At 42.0% G+C, this 17,778-nt stretch overlaps 1 protein-coding gene across 8 annotated transcripts in view; it reads left to right on the top strand.

Annotated features, from left to right (window-relative positions):
- Nucleotides 1-17,778, top strand: part of LOC131072578 (uncharacterized) — a 297,628-nt gene that overhangs the window by 185,835 nt on the left and 94,015 nt on the right. For 6 of the 8 annotated variants that reach the window (XM_058008822.2, XM_058008788.2, XM_058008794.2 and 3 more), the window contains one exon: nt 15,712-15,762. The exons of the other annotated variants lie outside the window; for them this stretch is intronic. In XM_058008822.2, the coding sequence (XP_057864805.1) occupies nt 15,712-15,762 (51 nt within the window). The remainder of the gene's footprint in view (nt 1-15,711; nt 15,763-17,778) is intronic. 8 annotated transcript variants of the gene reach the window in all.

The following is a 17,778-nucleotide window of genomic DNA, read 5'->3' as shown; positions in this document are numbered from 1 at the left end:
GATGTTGACGGGAATAATCATTATGTTATGTTGTTATATTATGTTTATGTTGTCGTCGGTAATAATGAGTTACGGCGGTCAGTTAGTTAGCCGACGGGTAGGTAGTTGGAGTCGCGACGGTTGTGTCGCACCCCTTCGGGTATTATATATTGTGTACCTTTTCTTCGAAGTAGGATCGTGTAAATGTTATAAGCACTTATTGTACATGGACTGTGGAATTAATACAGAGGCTGGTTATTTAATATTTTTTCATTATGTTCTGTGCATTTACTTTCTGCATTTAACCATTTACCCGAGAGGGCAAACAGATGGAAGGGGACTCGAGAGGCCGGGCAGGCGACTTGAGAGGCACGGGACCAACCGTACGGTCCGTCGGAGACCAAAAAAAAAGAAAAAGGGAGGCGCACGATGGTGCAGGACACTGTACGGTGGAACCACCGTGCGGTGGACCACCGACGTTGGAACCACCAATCGGTGGGACCATCGTGTGGTGGACCACCGACGGTGGAACCACCGTGCGGTGGACCCCTGGCGATGGGACCACCTGCGGTGGAACCACCGTGCGGTGGACCACCGACAGTGGGACCACCGTGCGGTGGTAACATCGACGGTGGACCACCAGTGTTGGACACGACCGTGCGGTGGACATCACCGCCAACAGAGAAATAAAACACGCAGCAGCCCCAAACGGACAGACACACAAACGCACTCCGCCCAACAACGCAGCGCCCACGCAAGCACAAGGCAGGCACGAGAAGGTGGCCACGTATTTCGTATGGGGTGATCCGTACGGTGGAGGGGTGTTGACCGCACGGGAAGGTGGCCGTACGATTGGAGGTGTCAGTGTTGTTAACCGTATGAGGAGGTTGTATGGCCGGGGTGCCATCGGGGACATTATAGAGGAAACAAAAAAAAAAAAGACGACGACGACCTGATTGAAAAATTATTCGATGACATCTCGAGCTAGGACACTGAAAATATTAGAGTGGAGAAGAAGGGTTTTGACATCATAAAATATCACAGAAATGATGCGAGCCATGGACTTCCGTGTGGTTCTGAAGGTTGTAAATTGGTGTTGGCGTTGCCCCCAGACCCCGCGAGGGGCGCTGCCCCTCGACCCTGCTAGGGTTCTGCCCCAGACCCCGTTGGGGGCATTGCCCCCAGACCCCCAGTTTATTTTTTGAGCTACAGTACACTTGTTGGAGTTGGACGAAGGGCATTAGAGATGTCACAGTAAGTGTTGTGGTTGTCCGTACTGTGAGAAAGAAGCTTGCAGCTAAGCATTGGCATGGAATCCATAAGCCGTAGCGGGAGACGGATTTGGAGGTTGGGAACAAACAGGGTTTGAGGGAAGGCATTGCAGGTCCGCGCAGTTGTATGACACCAGGGAGTTATTCAATTCAATTATTAGCCTTTGGGGAGTGTGATGGAGGATTTCAGGTGTCTCGTAGCCTTTGTGACAGAGGGTTGTGGCCACCTCCAGGCATGAATGGTACGCTTTGAGGAACTCAGAGTATGTCTCAGTTGGACATGAGGTTGCCTTGGTGGATGCACAGAGGGCTCGAGAGGAGCTGACCACCAGGTTGGAGGCAGTACTAGCGTGAGATTTAGCTCAGCGTACCCAGGAGTTGGATGCCGAGAGGGCAACGCTGGTGGCTATCGAGGACAAATTGGCTAGGGAGACAGTATCATTTGAGTAGCAGTTGGTGGAGGCTGAGACTGAAATGCGTGTTTTGCAGACAAGTTTGGTTTAGGTACAGGAGGACTGTGATGTCGAAGGAAGCAATAATGGTGAATTCCACACTTGAGCATAGGATGGTAGCAGGAAAGGGTTTTCAAGCGAGGACGCAGCAGGTGTATAAGTTCTGGGCTCGACTGGCGTCAGCAGTTCTGTTTAATGTAATCTCTATTTTGTATTAAGTCGTCCAGAGACTTCTTTTCTTTTGGGGGGGATGATGTTAGCGGCATTATTGTACACAAACATAAGACTAGTTAATTATGTGTAATTGTTTTGGTTAGTTGGCAACCGAGGGGTGGTCGTTGCGGTGCGACGGTTGGCGCTCGCGCCCCCTCGGTATCTTTATATACTTCCGAATGTAACTTGTAACGGGACAACAATTATGAATGGAATAACATATCTTATACTTATCTGATATCTATGGCATTATTATTTTGCATTACGTGCTTTATCTGTGTGCTTTAAGTTATTCACCCGAGAGGGCAAACAAAGACAACATAACACATAAATATTATTCTTACTAACATACGTTATTTACCCCTAACATTAGCCCCCCCCCCCCCCCCCCAAAACGTAGTCGTCTTCTAGACGACAAAGACAATAAGAGCTGAAATATAAAACATAAACTAGGACCAAGAAGAGGGAGGAGGCATCCCTGTAGTGGCCAGAGAAGAAGGTTGCTATTCGGTGTGAAGTCTTAGGTTCTTTTCTGCCAGCAGCTGTCGTTCTTGTGCCTTCTTTACCATGTGGGTAGCTTCCAACAGTTTCTTATCTTTTTGCTCCATTTGTGGGCTACTGTACTGGCACCTCACATCCCTTGCCTCATCTTTCTCTGTTGGTACCATACTGGCATTCGACATACCAATACCTGTTGGTATTGTACTAGTACATGTTGGTATCATACCAGTTCTTGATGGTACTGTACCAGTACATGTGCCTATTGGTACCGTACTAGTTCCTATTGGTATCGTACCAGTACTTGTTCATGTTGGTATCGTACCAGCAACTACTGGTACCGTACCAGTACCTACTGGAACAGTACCAGTACATACTGACACTGTACAAGTATCTGCTGGCACAGTACCAGTTTATGTTGGGGCTGTACCAGTTCCTGCTGGGACCGTACTAGTACCTACTGGAACTGTAGCAGTACCTACTGACACTGTACTTGTACCTTCTCGTATCGTACTAGTACTTGTTGGTACCGTACCAATGTCCGTCATACCAGAACCTAAGTCTGCCATACCAATTCCCTACTCCGCCGTTATGTCTTTTCCTGGTACGACCTTTCCTACCATTGTCTGGTCTACCGTATTGGTACCCTTCGTGGCTTTTGCTGCAAGTACAACCAAGCTGATTTGTGGTAATGATACCTGCGCTGTGCTGGTGGTTCCCTTTCATTGATTTTTCGGAGCAGCACCCCTACTAGTCGTACGTCCCCCATGGGGCTGGCCACCGTAAGCGCTTCCTGCAGTACCAAGTGTGCCGAGGATAATTTTGGAGGTGTGAACTTTACCCTCGTACTCTTCCATTGTTCCTCTGTGAGGTCATCCTTGCATACCAAATCCATCAGCCATTTCTATTTTTTCCTTGGTGAGCTTCTTTGCTGGTTTCGTTGCAGATGTCCCCTTCTCTGGTATGCCAAATACCCTGTTGAAGTCCTCTGGTTTGAATGAAACTCGTACTGTGCATCCCAAGAATTGAATAATCGAAGCCCTTTCCTCCGGGTTGTATCCGAATACCATAGTCCGCAACACTGGCTCAAAATCCTTGATGTTAAATGTGGGCATCTGGATGGCATGGTTCACCTGAGCTTTTCTCAAGGAATCCTTTATCACATGGTCGGGGAAAGTTTCCTCCCACTAGGTGCGACATTCACTGCCAGCCACACTCTCAAAGGCTACATTCTCCGCCGTGATTCCTTCTAGATCCTTCTGCACTTTTGGCCTGATTTTGGCCTTCTTCGTGTTGCTGGCTGTATCTGTAGTTGTCATGGTTGCACTACAATTGTTTTGCCTTGTTTCCCTGTCTTTCTCCCGTCCTTGGTCGTTATTATAACAGTCTGCCAGTGTGACTCGCCAATTGGTACAGACCATTATACTAGCTGCTGCCTCTCCACCATACAGATTGGTTCGTACACTTCCCTCTCCTGACCGTACAACCTCTTCAACTTTCGCAAACTCTGCAGATAACTCTGTACGGATGGCACAAATTTTCCAAAAAATGCTTTCAATTTTTATATGTGCCTGTTCCTTGCATGTACGGACTTTCCTGTGTCGGCCTCCGTACGGTCTTCTTCTTCCTGTCCGTACAGTCTTCTCCTCCTCTTCGTCGACAACCGTACGCTGTTGTACAAACTTCTTAACTCACTGTACGGTCGGCAATGTACCCCGTACAAACTATTCTGCTTTGATTGTCATACATTGTGTTGTAAATTTCGTACGTCGTACGGACTGGTTCGCTGTGATCGACACAAACCGTTCGGGTTAGGTGTGATTGACGTACACCGTACGGTGCATTGTTCTGTTGTCGTTGTACACCGTACAAGATGTTTCGTTGTACCTTGCTCGCCTTGACTTCTGCTACGTTCGTATGCACAATCCATACACCGTACGTATTCAATGCTCGGACTTCATGCGCCTCTGTTCGGGCAATCTGTACGTTGTACGGATCAACCACTGGTTCCTTCCATGCCTCTCCGCACTCGTCGTACGATCAGTCCGTACGAATTTAATCTCTCCTTTTGCCTGGTCGTGCGGATCCTGGTCTTCTTCTTCTCGATTTCGTCCTGTTGCCAAGTCTGCTTCAATTTCTTCTCTTCAATTTACTAAGGTGCCCCCTTAACTTCCTCTTTGTAGTAGATTTATCTCGTTCAAACCGGTGTACTGGTGTGACATCCACTCATGCCATCCATTCCTGGTACCTACCGTACTTCGGGGGAAATGACTGCTCTTCCGTACCGCCGCATGATTCCCCCATCTTGCATATTTGTAGCATGTGGCACTCCGGGTGGAAGACCTCGTAGTCCTCCATCTGCCGATGGAAGAGTCTGGCCAATGAACTAGTTCCATCTTCAGAGCATCCGTCCAATTCCAACACTCCTTCCCCGTTGGGTTCCCTCCTTCCTTTGTCTCCTTCAGAACCCCACTCCCATCTGTTTGAGTTCTCCGAGTTGGAGTCAGCCGACGCAAGCTCTTCACTAACGGACTGATGCCTCAAGTCAATCACATACTTATGGCCTTCACTTTCGATTGAGAGTGTATTCTTCTTCCAGTTATGATTGGCTCTAGGCATGATCAACCACCCCCTTCCTAGGAGGGCGTCGTATGCTTTTCTTTCCAGTGGAATGACTACGAAATCCAAAATGAATTGTTGTGTCCCGATCACTACCTTTTGTGCCATGAGTGTACTGAGAGGTTTGATATCTTGTTGGTCTGCATCGACGAGATGGAATGTTGGTGGCCAGAGAGTAGGCTTGCCAAGGCTTCTCCATGTTTCCTCCGGAACTATGTTGACTCCAGACCCGACATCCACAATGGTGTTTGTGAGCTTTTGTCCCATTATGTCCATCTCCACCACGGCAGGTTTCCGTCCAATGCTTACTGTGAGTAGCATAGGGTCAATGGCGTCTGTACCATGTTCCTTCACCGGAGCCGTACTATGTGGTTGTGTCATCGTCCGGTGTTCCTGGCCGACGGTGGTGTCATCGGCTACATTCGTTAGGGCCATCCTCAACTGTGGCATGGTCTGTAGAAGGTCGGATACTCGTACGGGTATTGTGGTCTGTAACATCTGCTTAGTGATAGTTTTCTCTGGTCCTAACCAGAGTGGTGTACTGGCAGCCGGGTGCGAGGTCCTCCGCTCTTCTGCCATCGCCCGCTCGATATCTGCCCTGGCTTCCTGTAGTCTTTCCTTCTCCATGCGAGGGTCAGGGTACATGGCTTTTTTGTTTTGCAATCTTGTGATTGCCAATACACCTTCCCTCGGTCCTTCCATGTAATGTCCCTACTAGTTAGAGATCATTATCTTGCAAAACAGATTGTTAGAACATAACAAAATATATACATAACTAATCTAATTTGCAATTAAAGTACAATTACTTAATTAACATTAATTTCAATTCTTAAAAAGGATACGAGTGCAGCACTGGGACATGTCCTTAGGCGGCCTTGGAGCTCGCCTTCTTAGAACCCATCTTGGTTCCAAGCCATATCAGGAAATCGAAGGTTAATTCGATTCCTGTCTTGAATGTAATTTCTTACACCCAAGCCATCCAGGAAATCGAAGGTTAATTCGATTCTTGTCTTGGATGTAATTTCTTACACCCAAGCCATTGAGGAAATCGAAGGTTAATTGATTCCTGTCTTGGATGTAATTTCTTACGCCCAAGCCATACCAAGGAAGACCTTCAAATATGATCAATTCCTTGCGTTGGATGATGCATCTCATCATCCAAGTCTACCAGAGATGACCGGCCAAATCCGTCTCTTCTTGGATGAACTTTGACAATCAAGCCATACATATATGCATATAGATATTCAGTATATACTGCCTACTAGGGATTATCATAATCCCTCCATTAGGCTAAGGGCATTTCCTCCCTATAGCCTCCATCATATAATCACATTAATATTACATTTTACAATTCATTATTGTTTTTCATTCCATAATTTACATCTTCATTTACATATTCTTTAATCTTTCTAATGATCCTAAATATACCTACATATTCTACATAGGTACCTATCCTAATTGCTACATTCATATAAGTAATCATTAGAGATATATGTATCCATAAAAATGCATTAATATATATGTGTGTGTGTGTGGCACACACGTCCACAAACATATATACCTTAAGAATTCTTTAAAATAAAATGGTCCAACAAGGATTTGAACGTTGGTGGTCACTTCATCAACAAAGTATTTAAACCGCAACACTACTAGGATTTGGTCTAATTCAACCATAATTAAGAGTCTATTTCAACCATAATTAATCTATTTAAAATTACTTATGGCTTAAAGTAACTTGATTAAGAGTCAAGACTACCTTAACATGAATCAAATCTGGAATGTTCTATCTTTCTATAGTCCATCAAATACTAGTTATCTTACCATACTAAACAGTTAATCTTATTCTGATTTATTCACAGATCATTACGTATTTACTAATTTATATGAACTATTACTAATTATATTAGCATTTATTATTATCAATATCTATACTTACAATCGTTATATTATTCCTTCCTCTGATTTGAATATATATATACATAAATAAATAAGTAAATTAAGTAATATTACCACCTATTATATAAATTACTAATACTACTACTTAAACATTACTTGTTAGTAATATGTTTGGTGGCTGGTAATGGCAACAGGTCTGACGTGTGTCAGATCTGGTCTGCCACTGCATATGGAATTAAGGATGACTGTCATAGTTAATACTAATATTACCATTGCATAAAAACATCATCAGACTTCATATATTAATCATACGTATTAAGCACATCACCATGCAATGGTAATGGCAGACAGGTCTGACGTGTGTCAGATCTGGTCTGCCACTGCATATGGAATTAAGGACGACTGTCATAGTTAATACTAATATTACCATTGCATAAAAACATCATCAGGCTTCATATATTAATCATACGTATTAAGCACATCACCATGCAAACCCCCAAGAAAAGGGATGTTACTGCCTGTAACTTAACCATGGTTCTGATCTGATATGATCTATCGTTTGACCTCCTTTTATGAGTACAGACTATACGATAATCCCCCCATCTATAAGATGGTTCCCGATAACCTCTCCTTGAATCTGCATACGCCCCCTTTCCCTGATGATCCCGATTAAATGATTTTGATCTGCATTATATACTTTATTCTGTCCTTCCGTTGAGAGTTGTGACTCTTCATTACGAGATCGTGTCTTTCCATTATGAACTAATCGCATGTGTTTAGCTTTCTTTATTGGATCGGGATATTAATCATGAGTTTAATATTAAATATTTCGTCTCTCATTGATGACTACAATTCTTATATCGTAGAAGATTATTGTTGTGAATTGAGGGGATGATTGGGTATTGATTGACTTCCTGCAATTCCGATGTTCATGACATCCTCTTATCGGATTATCCCTTACGTTTGAATTGGCCAATCGATGTCATAAGATCTATAATGTCGATACGGCCAAATGATTAATTGATGATACGATATTCTCCCTGGTTTGATGGCCAATTTCGATATCCTTTGCTGACTTTCCTAATATGTTGATACAAACATTGCTTTAATGGTAACACATGGCAAGGATATTACATCAACGTTTCCTTCCAAGTCTTCTTTCTTGTAATCGATAGCTACTATTGTTCTATAATATATTTTAATCGCTATCTTTTGTTTATCAGTCTTCTTTATTATTACTTATTTATATTATTTATATTATTATTTATTGTTATATATATATATATATTTATTTTGATAATATATAATATTTAAATCATGTTCATAAATAATATTTAATTAATGAATTTTAAATAATCATTCATTGGTAATTATTATATTAATTAATAATAATAATTTCTTCATTTAGGGTCTGTCTTTCTCTCCGTATATATATATCGATCCAAGAGGGGACATGACATTCCACCTCCATCATATTCACCCCTTTTTGCCTTGGACAGTCTATGGCCTCATGATTCCCTGAACCACACCATTTGCACAACAAACTTCTTGCGTCACCCCCGTTTTGACATTCCTGCGCAAAGTGACCCCATTCGTTTCACTTTCTGCATTGAATCATGGGTTGTCCCTTCGTGTCGTATTGAATTCTACTCCTTGGCGTGTTATTATTGGACGTGTTGTTACCTCGCCGATTGTTCCTGTACCCTCCAGGAGAGGTGTCAGAGTTTGCTGTCGGCTTCGGAGGTGTTGCTGGCGGTGTGACTTGGTCGGGTTGGGCGTAGAGCACTTGTGTGCTCCGTGTTTTCAAGTTGTACAGGCATTCCTTAATGGAATTTCCCATTACTTGGCAGATGTCACAGAAGGCTTTGCGGGGACAACTCCCCTTAGTGTGTCCTTCCATCTTGCAATTGGTGCACCATAGCTCCTTTCCTTCCTGTTGTGACGTTTTCACACATCGCCCCATTGCAAATGGGGACCCATGTTTTTTGCTTTTTAGGGTTTGTTTTCTAGGTCTTTTAGGGTTTTGTCAGTTGGCCTTTGCATTTTTGAGTGCTGTCGAGGAGATCATGGATAGCAGGTCCTGCTTGAGTGAAGTCCTGATCTTGAAAATTGGCTAAGTCTGGAATGTCCTGATCCTGAAATTTGACTAAGTCTGGAAACTAAAAAACCTCAAAAAACTAGATTTTGCAATATAACTCTTGGAGGTCTGAAACCACTCTCAAACATCCTGAAAGTATATATGGAATATAACTTAAAGTATAAGTTCTTATACTTAAATGTTATATTCCATAAAAATTATCCTGATAGAGAGTTCAAAAAGTCAAAAAGCGCTCCTGTCCTTCACTGAGGATCCAGAGCGAGAAGCGCTCCTGTCCCTCTCCAAGGGACCAAGGCGAAGCGCTCCTGTCCCTCACCAAGGGTCCAGGGCGAAAAAGCTTATTTGAGCCATTCCTGGCCTTGTTTGGTCAAATTGAAACATCAAAGGCATAGTGAAGGACGAAATGAACATGATAAAGCATCCAGACTTGACCAAAAACGATGAAATGATGAAGTTTTTGCCTGAAGGTCAAAAGTGCTCCTGTCCCTCACTGAAGGACCAGAGCGCTTTTCTTTATATGCACAATTTTAGACCTTTTTTGGACATTAACTTTTATTCATAGCATGAAGTAAGGTGAAATCTTCCCTAGCAAAGGAATTTCGAGGTGAAAAGTGAGACAATTTGGCTAAGAGTTGAAAAAGTGCTCCTGTCCTTCACTGAAGGACCGGAGCACTGAATTTCAGATTCGCACTATCTTTGCAAGGTTAAGGTGATTTTATGATTTGAAGAGGTTAAGGGAAGCATGTTTTGTCCATTGAATATAATTTAAGTGGTTCACGAAGGAGTAAATCAACCCAAATGACAAAAAGTGCTCTCGTCCCTCACTGAAGGACCATGCCACTTTTTCAAGTTTCTCTTCTTTGTTTGATATTTTATGGCAAAACTTGACTTGGATGGGAAGGACGAATGATGTTTTATGCCTTGGACGCAATTGAGAGGTTTAAAGAACAAAGAAGTATGCCAAGATGTAAAAAGTGCTCCCGTCCCTCTCCAAGGGACCAGAGCGATTTTCCAAAAAGTGTGAATTTCCTGCAAGGCCAAGGCAAGTTTGTGATTGAAATGAATGAAAGAGGACATGATTAGCCCATTGAAGATAATTTGGGAAGCTAGCAAAGGACGGATAAGCTTGAAGTTGAAAAAGTGCTCCTGTCCCTCACTAAAGGACCAGAGCACTTAACATGTTATCTAGCCTTTTTCACCAATTTTGGACAAATTGAGGCCAAGGCGCAAGTTTGAAAAAGTGTTTAAAATGCCTTGAAGTGGGATTGAGATGCGAGAGTTGCAAATTTTGACGACAATTGGCAAAAGTGCTCCCGTCCCTCACCAAGGGACCAGGGCGCAATTTCCAAATATGACCATTTACCTTGCATTTTGAAAGGATATTTTTATTACCAAGGCTCAAGATGGAGTGAAATGTGATATTCTACGCCTGGAGGATAGTTTGAAGTTGATATGATCAAGAATTCATGCAATGGACTCAAAAGTGCTCCCGTCCCTCACTGAAGGACCAGGGCGTTTTTTATAAAATCAACAATTTCCTTCCGAGATTATGCTAAGGCAAGGTTGTGCGAGATGGGAAGGATCTTCTAAAGCATGATGAATAAAGGTTTGACTTCAAAAAATTGAGAATCCTAGCCTAAAAATGAAAAAGTGCTCCCGTCCCTCACCCAGGGTCCAGGGTGAAAATGTCCTAAAGGCACCGTCCTCCTAAAAATCAAGTGAATTAAACTCAAGACTCCAATTAAAATGCCATTTTAAAATGCCTAGATGAAGTTTTGAACGTGAAAATGAGGAATGCAAGGCCTAGATTGAGAAAAGTGCTCCTGTCCCTCTCCAAGGGACCATAGCGAAGTCATTGGCATTCATTATTTTTTTGCCATATCCCAACATTACTATCCTCCAAATTGCATTAGATGCCAAATTGCTAACTTTGGAATATTTGAAAAAATTAATTAAATTGGCATTTAATAAATTGATTTTAGGCCTTAAAAAATCAAACTTTTATTGTGAAGGCATTTAAAATTAATTTTTTTTAAATTAAAAAATTAAATGTGGAGTGCACAAGGCATTATTTGCCTTTATTTGACAAGTCGGCCTACTCCTTTTGGGTTTTTATTTATTATTTCACCTTTTATTTGCTAGGTTGGCCTCATGGGTAAGTGGAAGGTGAGCGCTCTATATATTGGAGGTGTTGTTTCACAATTCAAATCATTCAATCATTCTTTCAAGTGCAAATTTGGAGAGCAATTTGAGGAGCGAAATCCAGAGGAGTGAAGCGAATTTCTACTAAATGTGGAGAAGCTAGTGGAAGGTGAAATTCTTTTGAAGCTAGAGGAGGCGTGATTCATCCAAGAGGAGGCTATGATCTACACTTTGCCTAGCGAAATTCATCTATTTTTTTGTATCATTTCTTAGAGTTTAATACTCAAGAGAAGGTATGAAGAATTACTTTTTTGAAGTTCTTATTCAAGACTTATTGTGATCCTATTGAATGTAAGTCTTGAAAATCCAATTTCCATTCATTATTAATTTGAAAATGTATAGTTCTTGATTTATCATGACTTTTTCAAATTAATATCTTAAGTTTTACCTTTGAAAGGTCTTAAATTTCATGCTTTGAGGTTTGATGCTCAAAAGACTAACTTTAATATTTTGTGTAGGCATCAAATGGGGATCCCGGAGTTGGAAAATCAAGCCAGATCAAGGACGGTCTCCTCCAAGAAGATCAAGCAAGGACAAGGGCGACCTCCTCCAGCCTAACATCGACAAGGACGACCTTCTTCGATCCAGCATCATCAGGATAAGGGCGACCTCTTGCAATCCAGCATTCCAAGGCGAGGTCCATCAATCATCCTGCCAATCAAGGACACAAGGAGTTAGAGCAAGGGTTCGTTGAAGAAGCAGATAGTTCCAGATGAATTAATTAAAGCTAGCTTCTCAACAACATCAAGTTGAATATCTACCAAGTTACAAGTGTCAGACAAGGTGGCATCCTAGTCATCACTTCTCCAGTTAGTGTGGTCCACCTCAACAATGTCCAGATTCAATGTACCCAACTCATGGGAGGTGGCACAAACTTCTATGTACCTACCCCGGCTATCCATTGGTTGAATTTTCCAGAGAGGACATGTGTCCAAGCAATACAATTTTATCATTGGTCAAGCATTAAATGTTATGTAATGGTTGTAACAAACCCTAATTAGGGTTTTCATTGTAAAATCTTTGCCATTGATCTCGAATTGATCTTAGCCATCGAATTGTATTGAGGGCACTATATAAGCCCTGACATTTCATTTGTAAAGGCATATAGAAGCAGTTAATAGAAGATAGATAGAGAGTAGTTAGAAGGTGATTAGCTAGTTGATAGAATAGCAATTAGAGTAGAGTAGAGAGAGAAGGCAAAGATTGTTGCCAAGATGTTGTTGTAAGAGACTTGTAACTTCATTGAAGAAATGGTGAAATTTATGGGTCGATTCGACAATTTGCATGGTCTTTATACTTCTTATATTTGATTTCATGTTATTAGATGAATGGAAGAAATGTGCTTGATTGATGGTGGAATTCGTATATCCATACTACTAGCAGTTTGTTGATTGCAGACTTGCCTTGTGTAGTCAACTGGAATCATTCAGCTTAAGCTTAACTTCAATTGTCGCTTCTTCATTGATATGCATCAACCTGATGGTGTCTATGCCTGTAGTGATGATTTGAACATCATAAAGCTTTCCTTCGAAGATCACACTAACCTTGTGGAGATGTTCCTGTGATGTCAAAACAAGACTTAGTTAGAATTTCATCAAAGATCATTCATTGCTCTTACATTCTTAGTGTTAGGATTAGATCCTTTCCTCGCCCTCATCTTTTTTTTTTTTTTTTTTCTTTTTTTTTAAATCAAAGCTAGTAAGAGCCTGTGTTCCAGCAATATTCAAAGCAGATCAGACATTCAATCATCAAATGTAAGTCCTCTTGTGATTCCAGCAAATCACATCATACCACAAAGAGCTTATCCACACGTAGAGACCCTACATACAAGAACCTTGAAGTCATCCCGATTGAACCTTTTCGCGACATCTTCAGCATTCGGAGGTTTTATTCAAGAGAGGATAAGGTACCCTTGGGTATTTTATTCTGTGTTTGATAGTGTACAAAATACACGTCAACACTTCCCTACCACCTTCTTTGTCAGCCTTTAGTTCTTTCATCATTCTCATCATATCCCTTCAGAGTGCTTGCACGGTTTTGGACTCCCCATCACTGTCTTCATCCGTACTATCACCATCGCTCACCCGACGCTTCCTTCGGGATGTCTTATTTTCACTTTCAATAGCCATCGCACGGTTGTACGCCTCATCATACGAGGGCGGGGGGGACCACCTTCATCTTCCGTTTGAGGGATGGTACCAATCTTTCAACAAACCATCTCTTCTTGAGACCATCAGCCGGCTGGTTCTCCATTTTATTGAACAGTTCCCCCAACCTTCTACTATATGCCCGCACGCTTTCACTTTTTCCCTGCTTGGTATTGTAAATCTCTGCCACAATTTCATTTTCGTCCTGTAGGAGTTTGAACTCCTCTTCGAAAGCCTTCTTCAGACTGTTCCAGGACGTTTTATATTGGGCATCCAGGTCTGTATAACAGTCAATGGCTATTCCTCGTAGAGTGGCTGGAAATGCCTTCAACTAGTTATCTCAGTCGTCCTAGCCATTTGCCTCCCAAATGGTCACACATGTCTTACAATGCTGTACAGGATCCTCTGACCCGTCGCCCATGAATTTTGGAAGCTTTTGTTTCTCCGAGGTGTGTGCCATTGTTCTTGCCTGGAGGGTTTTATGTAGCGCTTGGAAGTGACTATATGCTGGAAAGGTACTATGTATCCAGGAGGTACCGTACGCTCTTGGTCTGGTTGGGCCCCTGTCCGTAGGGCTTTGGTCACCCTCGCTCCTATAGTCCCTCCTTCCCGGGGTTTCTGGATCTGACCCTCCTATTTTGATGCCCTCTGACAAGGACAAATTCTTGATGCTAGATAATGTTGCTTCAAAAATAGTGGCGATTTCTTCGTGCAGGTCCCATACCGCCTCCTCTCCTTGTTCAGGATATTCCGACGGGTTGCTTTGCGACTCAACTCCGGAGTCCTCTTCACTTGACGTCGAGTGTGGGGCCTGGTCGGCGAGATCTTCCTCCGCTACGTCTGGAAGTGGCAGGTTCTTGGTGACCTCGACCAACTCCTTCCACGTACATCACCTTTGCTTCTCCCGACTACGACTCTGACTCACACTTCGACTCCTGCTGTGTTTCTCCGGGCTCTTCGAGTCAGCAACCTCCCTTAGCCGCCGTCTCCTTTCGGCCTGTTCTTTTATGCGGAGAGATCTCCGTACAGTTCCCTCGTCTACTCCTTTGGTGGCAGTGGCACTTTTGTCTTTGTTTGGTTGTAGGGGCATCAAGTGCCAAAGGTATGGCATCGGCTAGCCTCCCCCTCCTCTTCCTCCCTACGGCTCGGCTCCTCGTATCTGCGGAGTACTTGTTGCCGACGAAGTTCTCGTGCAGTTTCCTCCCTTTGGTCTTGAAGTGTAATCAGATTTCTGGCGAGTAACCTTGGAATACTTCCGAGTAGGTCAAAGATGGGGGTGCTGACGGTGAGTTCACCACGTACCGTGCCTTCCGAGACAACTCTCTCCTGAGCCTCTCTCTGCACGTACTGCGTGAACGACACGTCCCACAACTCCACCAAGTTTGTTGTCAACTGATCCTATCATTCCTCATCCATGGTACTCTCTTTGTGCGTGCCGCTGTCCACGACAATTAAATGTTGGTTGAATGGCCGACCCATTAATTCCTTCCGCTTGCCCCCAATTCCTTCCGCTTGCCCCCATAGTTATCTCCAGGTTCGTTCAGGCAACGGTGCCAAAATGTTTAGTCCTTAATGTAAGGTTCGTGAATGAATAGATAACACAGTGTTTTCCACATGTACCTAATACTCATGTAACAGAACAGTCATACATCACATCACAAATAACAATAATACCAGTTAGACCAGAAGAGTTATATCTTTATTCAAGTGTCCAGAATGTCCATCCATAATCTCCCTTGTCGAGGTTCCATCTAAACTATATATAGACCCGACGGTTGGCCAAGTTGCCAACCGTCACCAACTCCCAACTACCCGACGGGAACCTCTCGGCGACAAATCATAAACACAACATAACACACTTATAAATATTATTCTTACTAACATACGTTATTTACCCCTAACAAATAACATGTTTTTTATTTCTTTAAAGGGCATGCAAGCTATATGAGTGTAAACAAGATTTTTAAATTTTTTTTTTCCTTCTCTAATAAATTGTTCAAATGTTTTCTCTTTCAATGATGTACATAGGTGGAAGGTGCCTTTCCGTCTTTATTAATAAATGAGCCATAAATTCCTGTGAATATCGTTGACTAAATCAATTCCATGCTGTATTATTTTTATTTCTGAAATTGATATATCTCTTGTATTGATAGTTCTATTTTGCACCTTTTTAGTATTATAAGGTTAGGAAATGTTCACTGATGGATAGATATAGAACACTTACCTATTTTCCAGCACCATATTAGATGCTGCAACTTTAGTATAGAACTCAAATGTTTTTGAAGGGGGTGTATAAGAGTTGCTGAGATGTTGATTATGTACTACTCTTTGATTAGGTACAGTTTTTAAAAGAGGAATTGCTACGACATGAAACACGAATAATTTTGGTAAGGATTTTTTTCTTGGTGACTTGCACATATTCTTCTACTTTTGTTCTATAAAATGCCTTTTTTATATAAACTGTTGTCTCAATTTTTGAACTTTCAAAAATTTGACAACCCCTGCAAATTTTTTACTCAAAATTTTGTAGTTTTCTTCTCATAAAGAGCCCGCATAGCTTGGCTGCCGTTCCCCTTAGGTCTCATAGGACAATCACGATTTGCATCATATGGTCCTCTGCAATAGAAGCATAGTTTCTTCTTCCTCAAATCATTAGGTGTCTCTCGAGCCAATGGAAAAGCCGATTTTCCTTTTGTCTTGTCTTCCTTCTTGGGCAAATTTTTGTTGTCACAATAGGAGGAAGATCCCTTTGATGAGAACTTGCTCGAAGGTGCCGCAAGTTCCATGCTTCGTGCCTTTTTCATTGCCTCCTCTAGCATTAGTGGGTCAAAGGCTTTTAACCAGCCTTTCAATGGCTCCATCAAACCTTTAGTGAATAGCACAACCAATCTCCTTTCACTAACATTGGGAACCATAACTGATAACCTCTAAAAGTCAGCAACATATGCTTCAAGAGTTCCATGTTTTAATTGTGCTAACTCATAGAAACTCACCTCAGGATCCTTGACATCAAATTTTTCTATCAATCTATTAGCGAATTCTTCATAAGTGGTGATGAGATTATGGCCAAGAGTGACCAAACCGTGGTACCACCATTCGTGAGCAGCTCCCTCCAAATGTAGTGTAGCAAATTTGATGGCGTCCTCTTCAGGCATCGGTCTCAATGATAGGTAGTTTTCGAGTTTTTGTACCCATGCTCTAGCCGTACACTTATTACTTTCATCAAAATATGCCATTTTAAGCTTTCCAAGAGCTTGCTGATAATTTGTTCTTGCTGGAGCATAATGTTCATTTCTTCCACCATTTCTCCTATTCTTTTGATTCATGAATTGATCAAAGGTCCATTGTGTTCTTAAATCAGGAGGTAAAGTACTATACTCCAAATAAGCCTGCCTTGCTTCATCTCCAAAAGGTACAGCTGCAGCAGCGTGTTGTTGTTCTTCTCTTGGTGTAACAGTAGGAAAAAGAGGTCTAGAGGCTGATCCTCTAATGATTGCAGCATGGTGAACAGTTCTTTTCCCTTCATAATTACCATTGTTCTCAGTAACTCCACTATGTTCAGCTGCGTGGTGTTGATGATGATTTTGGGCTTCTTCAAGCATTCCATCGAACTTCTTTTCCATTCTCTCATCCTTTTCCTCCGAGGAAAGTCTAGCCCCTTCTGACATGGTTTCAACTATATTGCCGGTATCCCTTTCCCTTAGAGCCTCTGAAAATGTGTCTACGTCAAGCACTTTGGATTTTGATACTGTTGTCTTCTTTGCTCCCTGTTATAATGTCTGATATCTCTTTCACTCATCTGTCAATTGACTAATCACAGGATGACATGATAATGGCTCTGATACCACTATAATATCCCTTGCTGATGTGTGACTGAAAGTGTTTAATTTTGACTCAAAGAATATTGTCAAACAGTTATCCTTCAACCCTTGAACCTGCTGCTATTACGATCTGATTGCTTTGTTTGTGTTTGCTTGACACCAAAGAGGTCTTCAATATGATTGTTTTATGAATTTTGAACATCTAGTTGCAAAGTCTTGAATTGAAAGTAGATTGACTAAGCTACATGAAGAAAATACATAGCTAATGCAAGTGAAAATTAACATCTACAACCGAATGACATTTTGACAAACAATTGACATGCATCTCATATCCTTGCAATAAAGACATCAAATACACGGCACCAAATCTGAACCGCTTTATTGAATGCATTCCCAATTACATAATGACCAAGCTTTTTGGTTTCCAAGATATATGTAACAGTCGGTGATTGTTCACTTACAGCAGTAATGTCAAGAAGCTAAACAATGTGAATAACTAAGAGGAACCTGATTATTGAAGAGTCCCCTGCCATAGTTTGAAGAAGCAAGCAATAACCATAAAGAAGAGACCTTCTTTAGCCA

This window comes from Cryptomeria japonica, chromosome 9, assembly GCF_030272615.1.
Source record: "Cryptomeria japonica chromosome 9, Sugi_1.0, whole genome shotgun sequence".
Taxonomy (NCBI): Eukaryota; Viridiplantae; Streptophyta; class Pinopsida; order Cupressales; family Cupressaceae; genus Cryptomeria; species Cryptomeria japonica.
The sequence above is the reverse complement of the archived record's forward strand: the minus strand, read 5'-3'. Positions and strand labels throughout refer to the sequence as shown.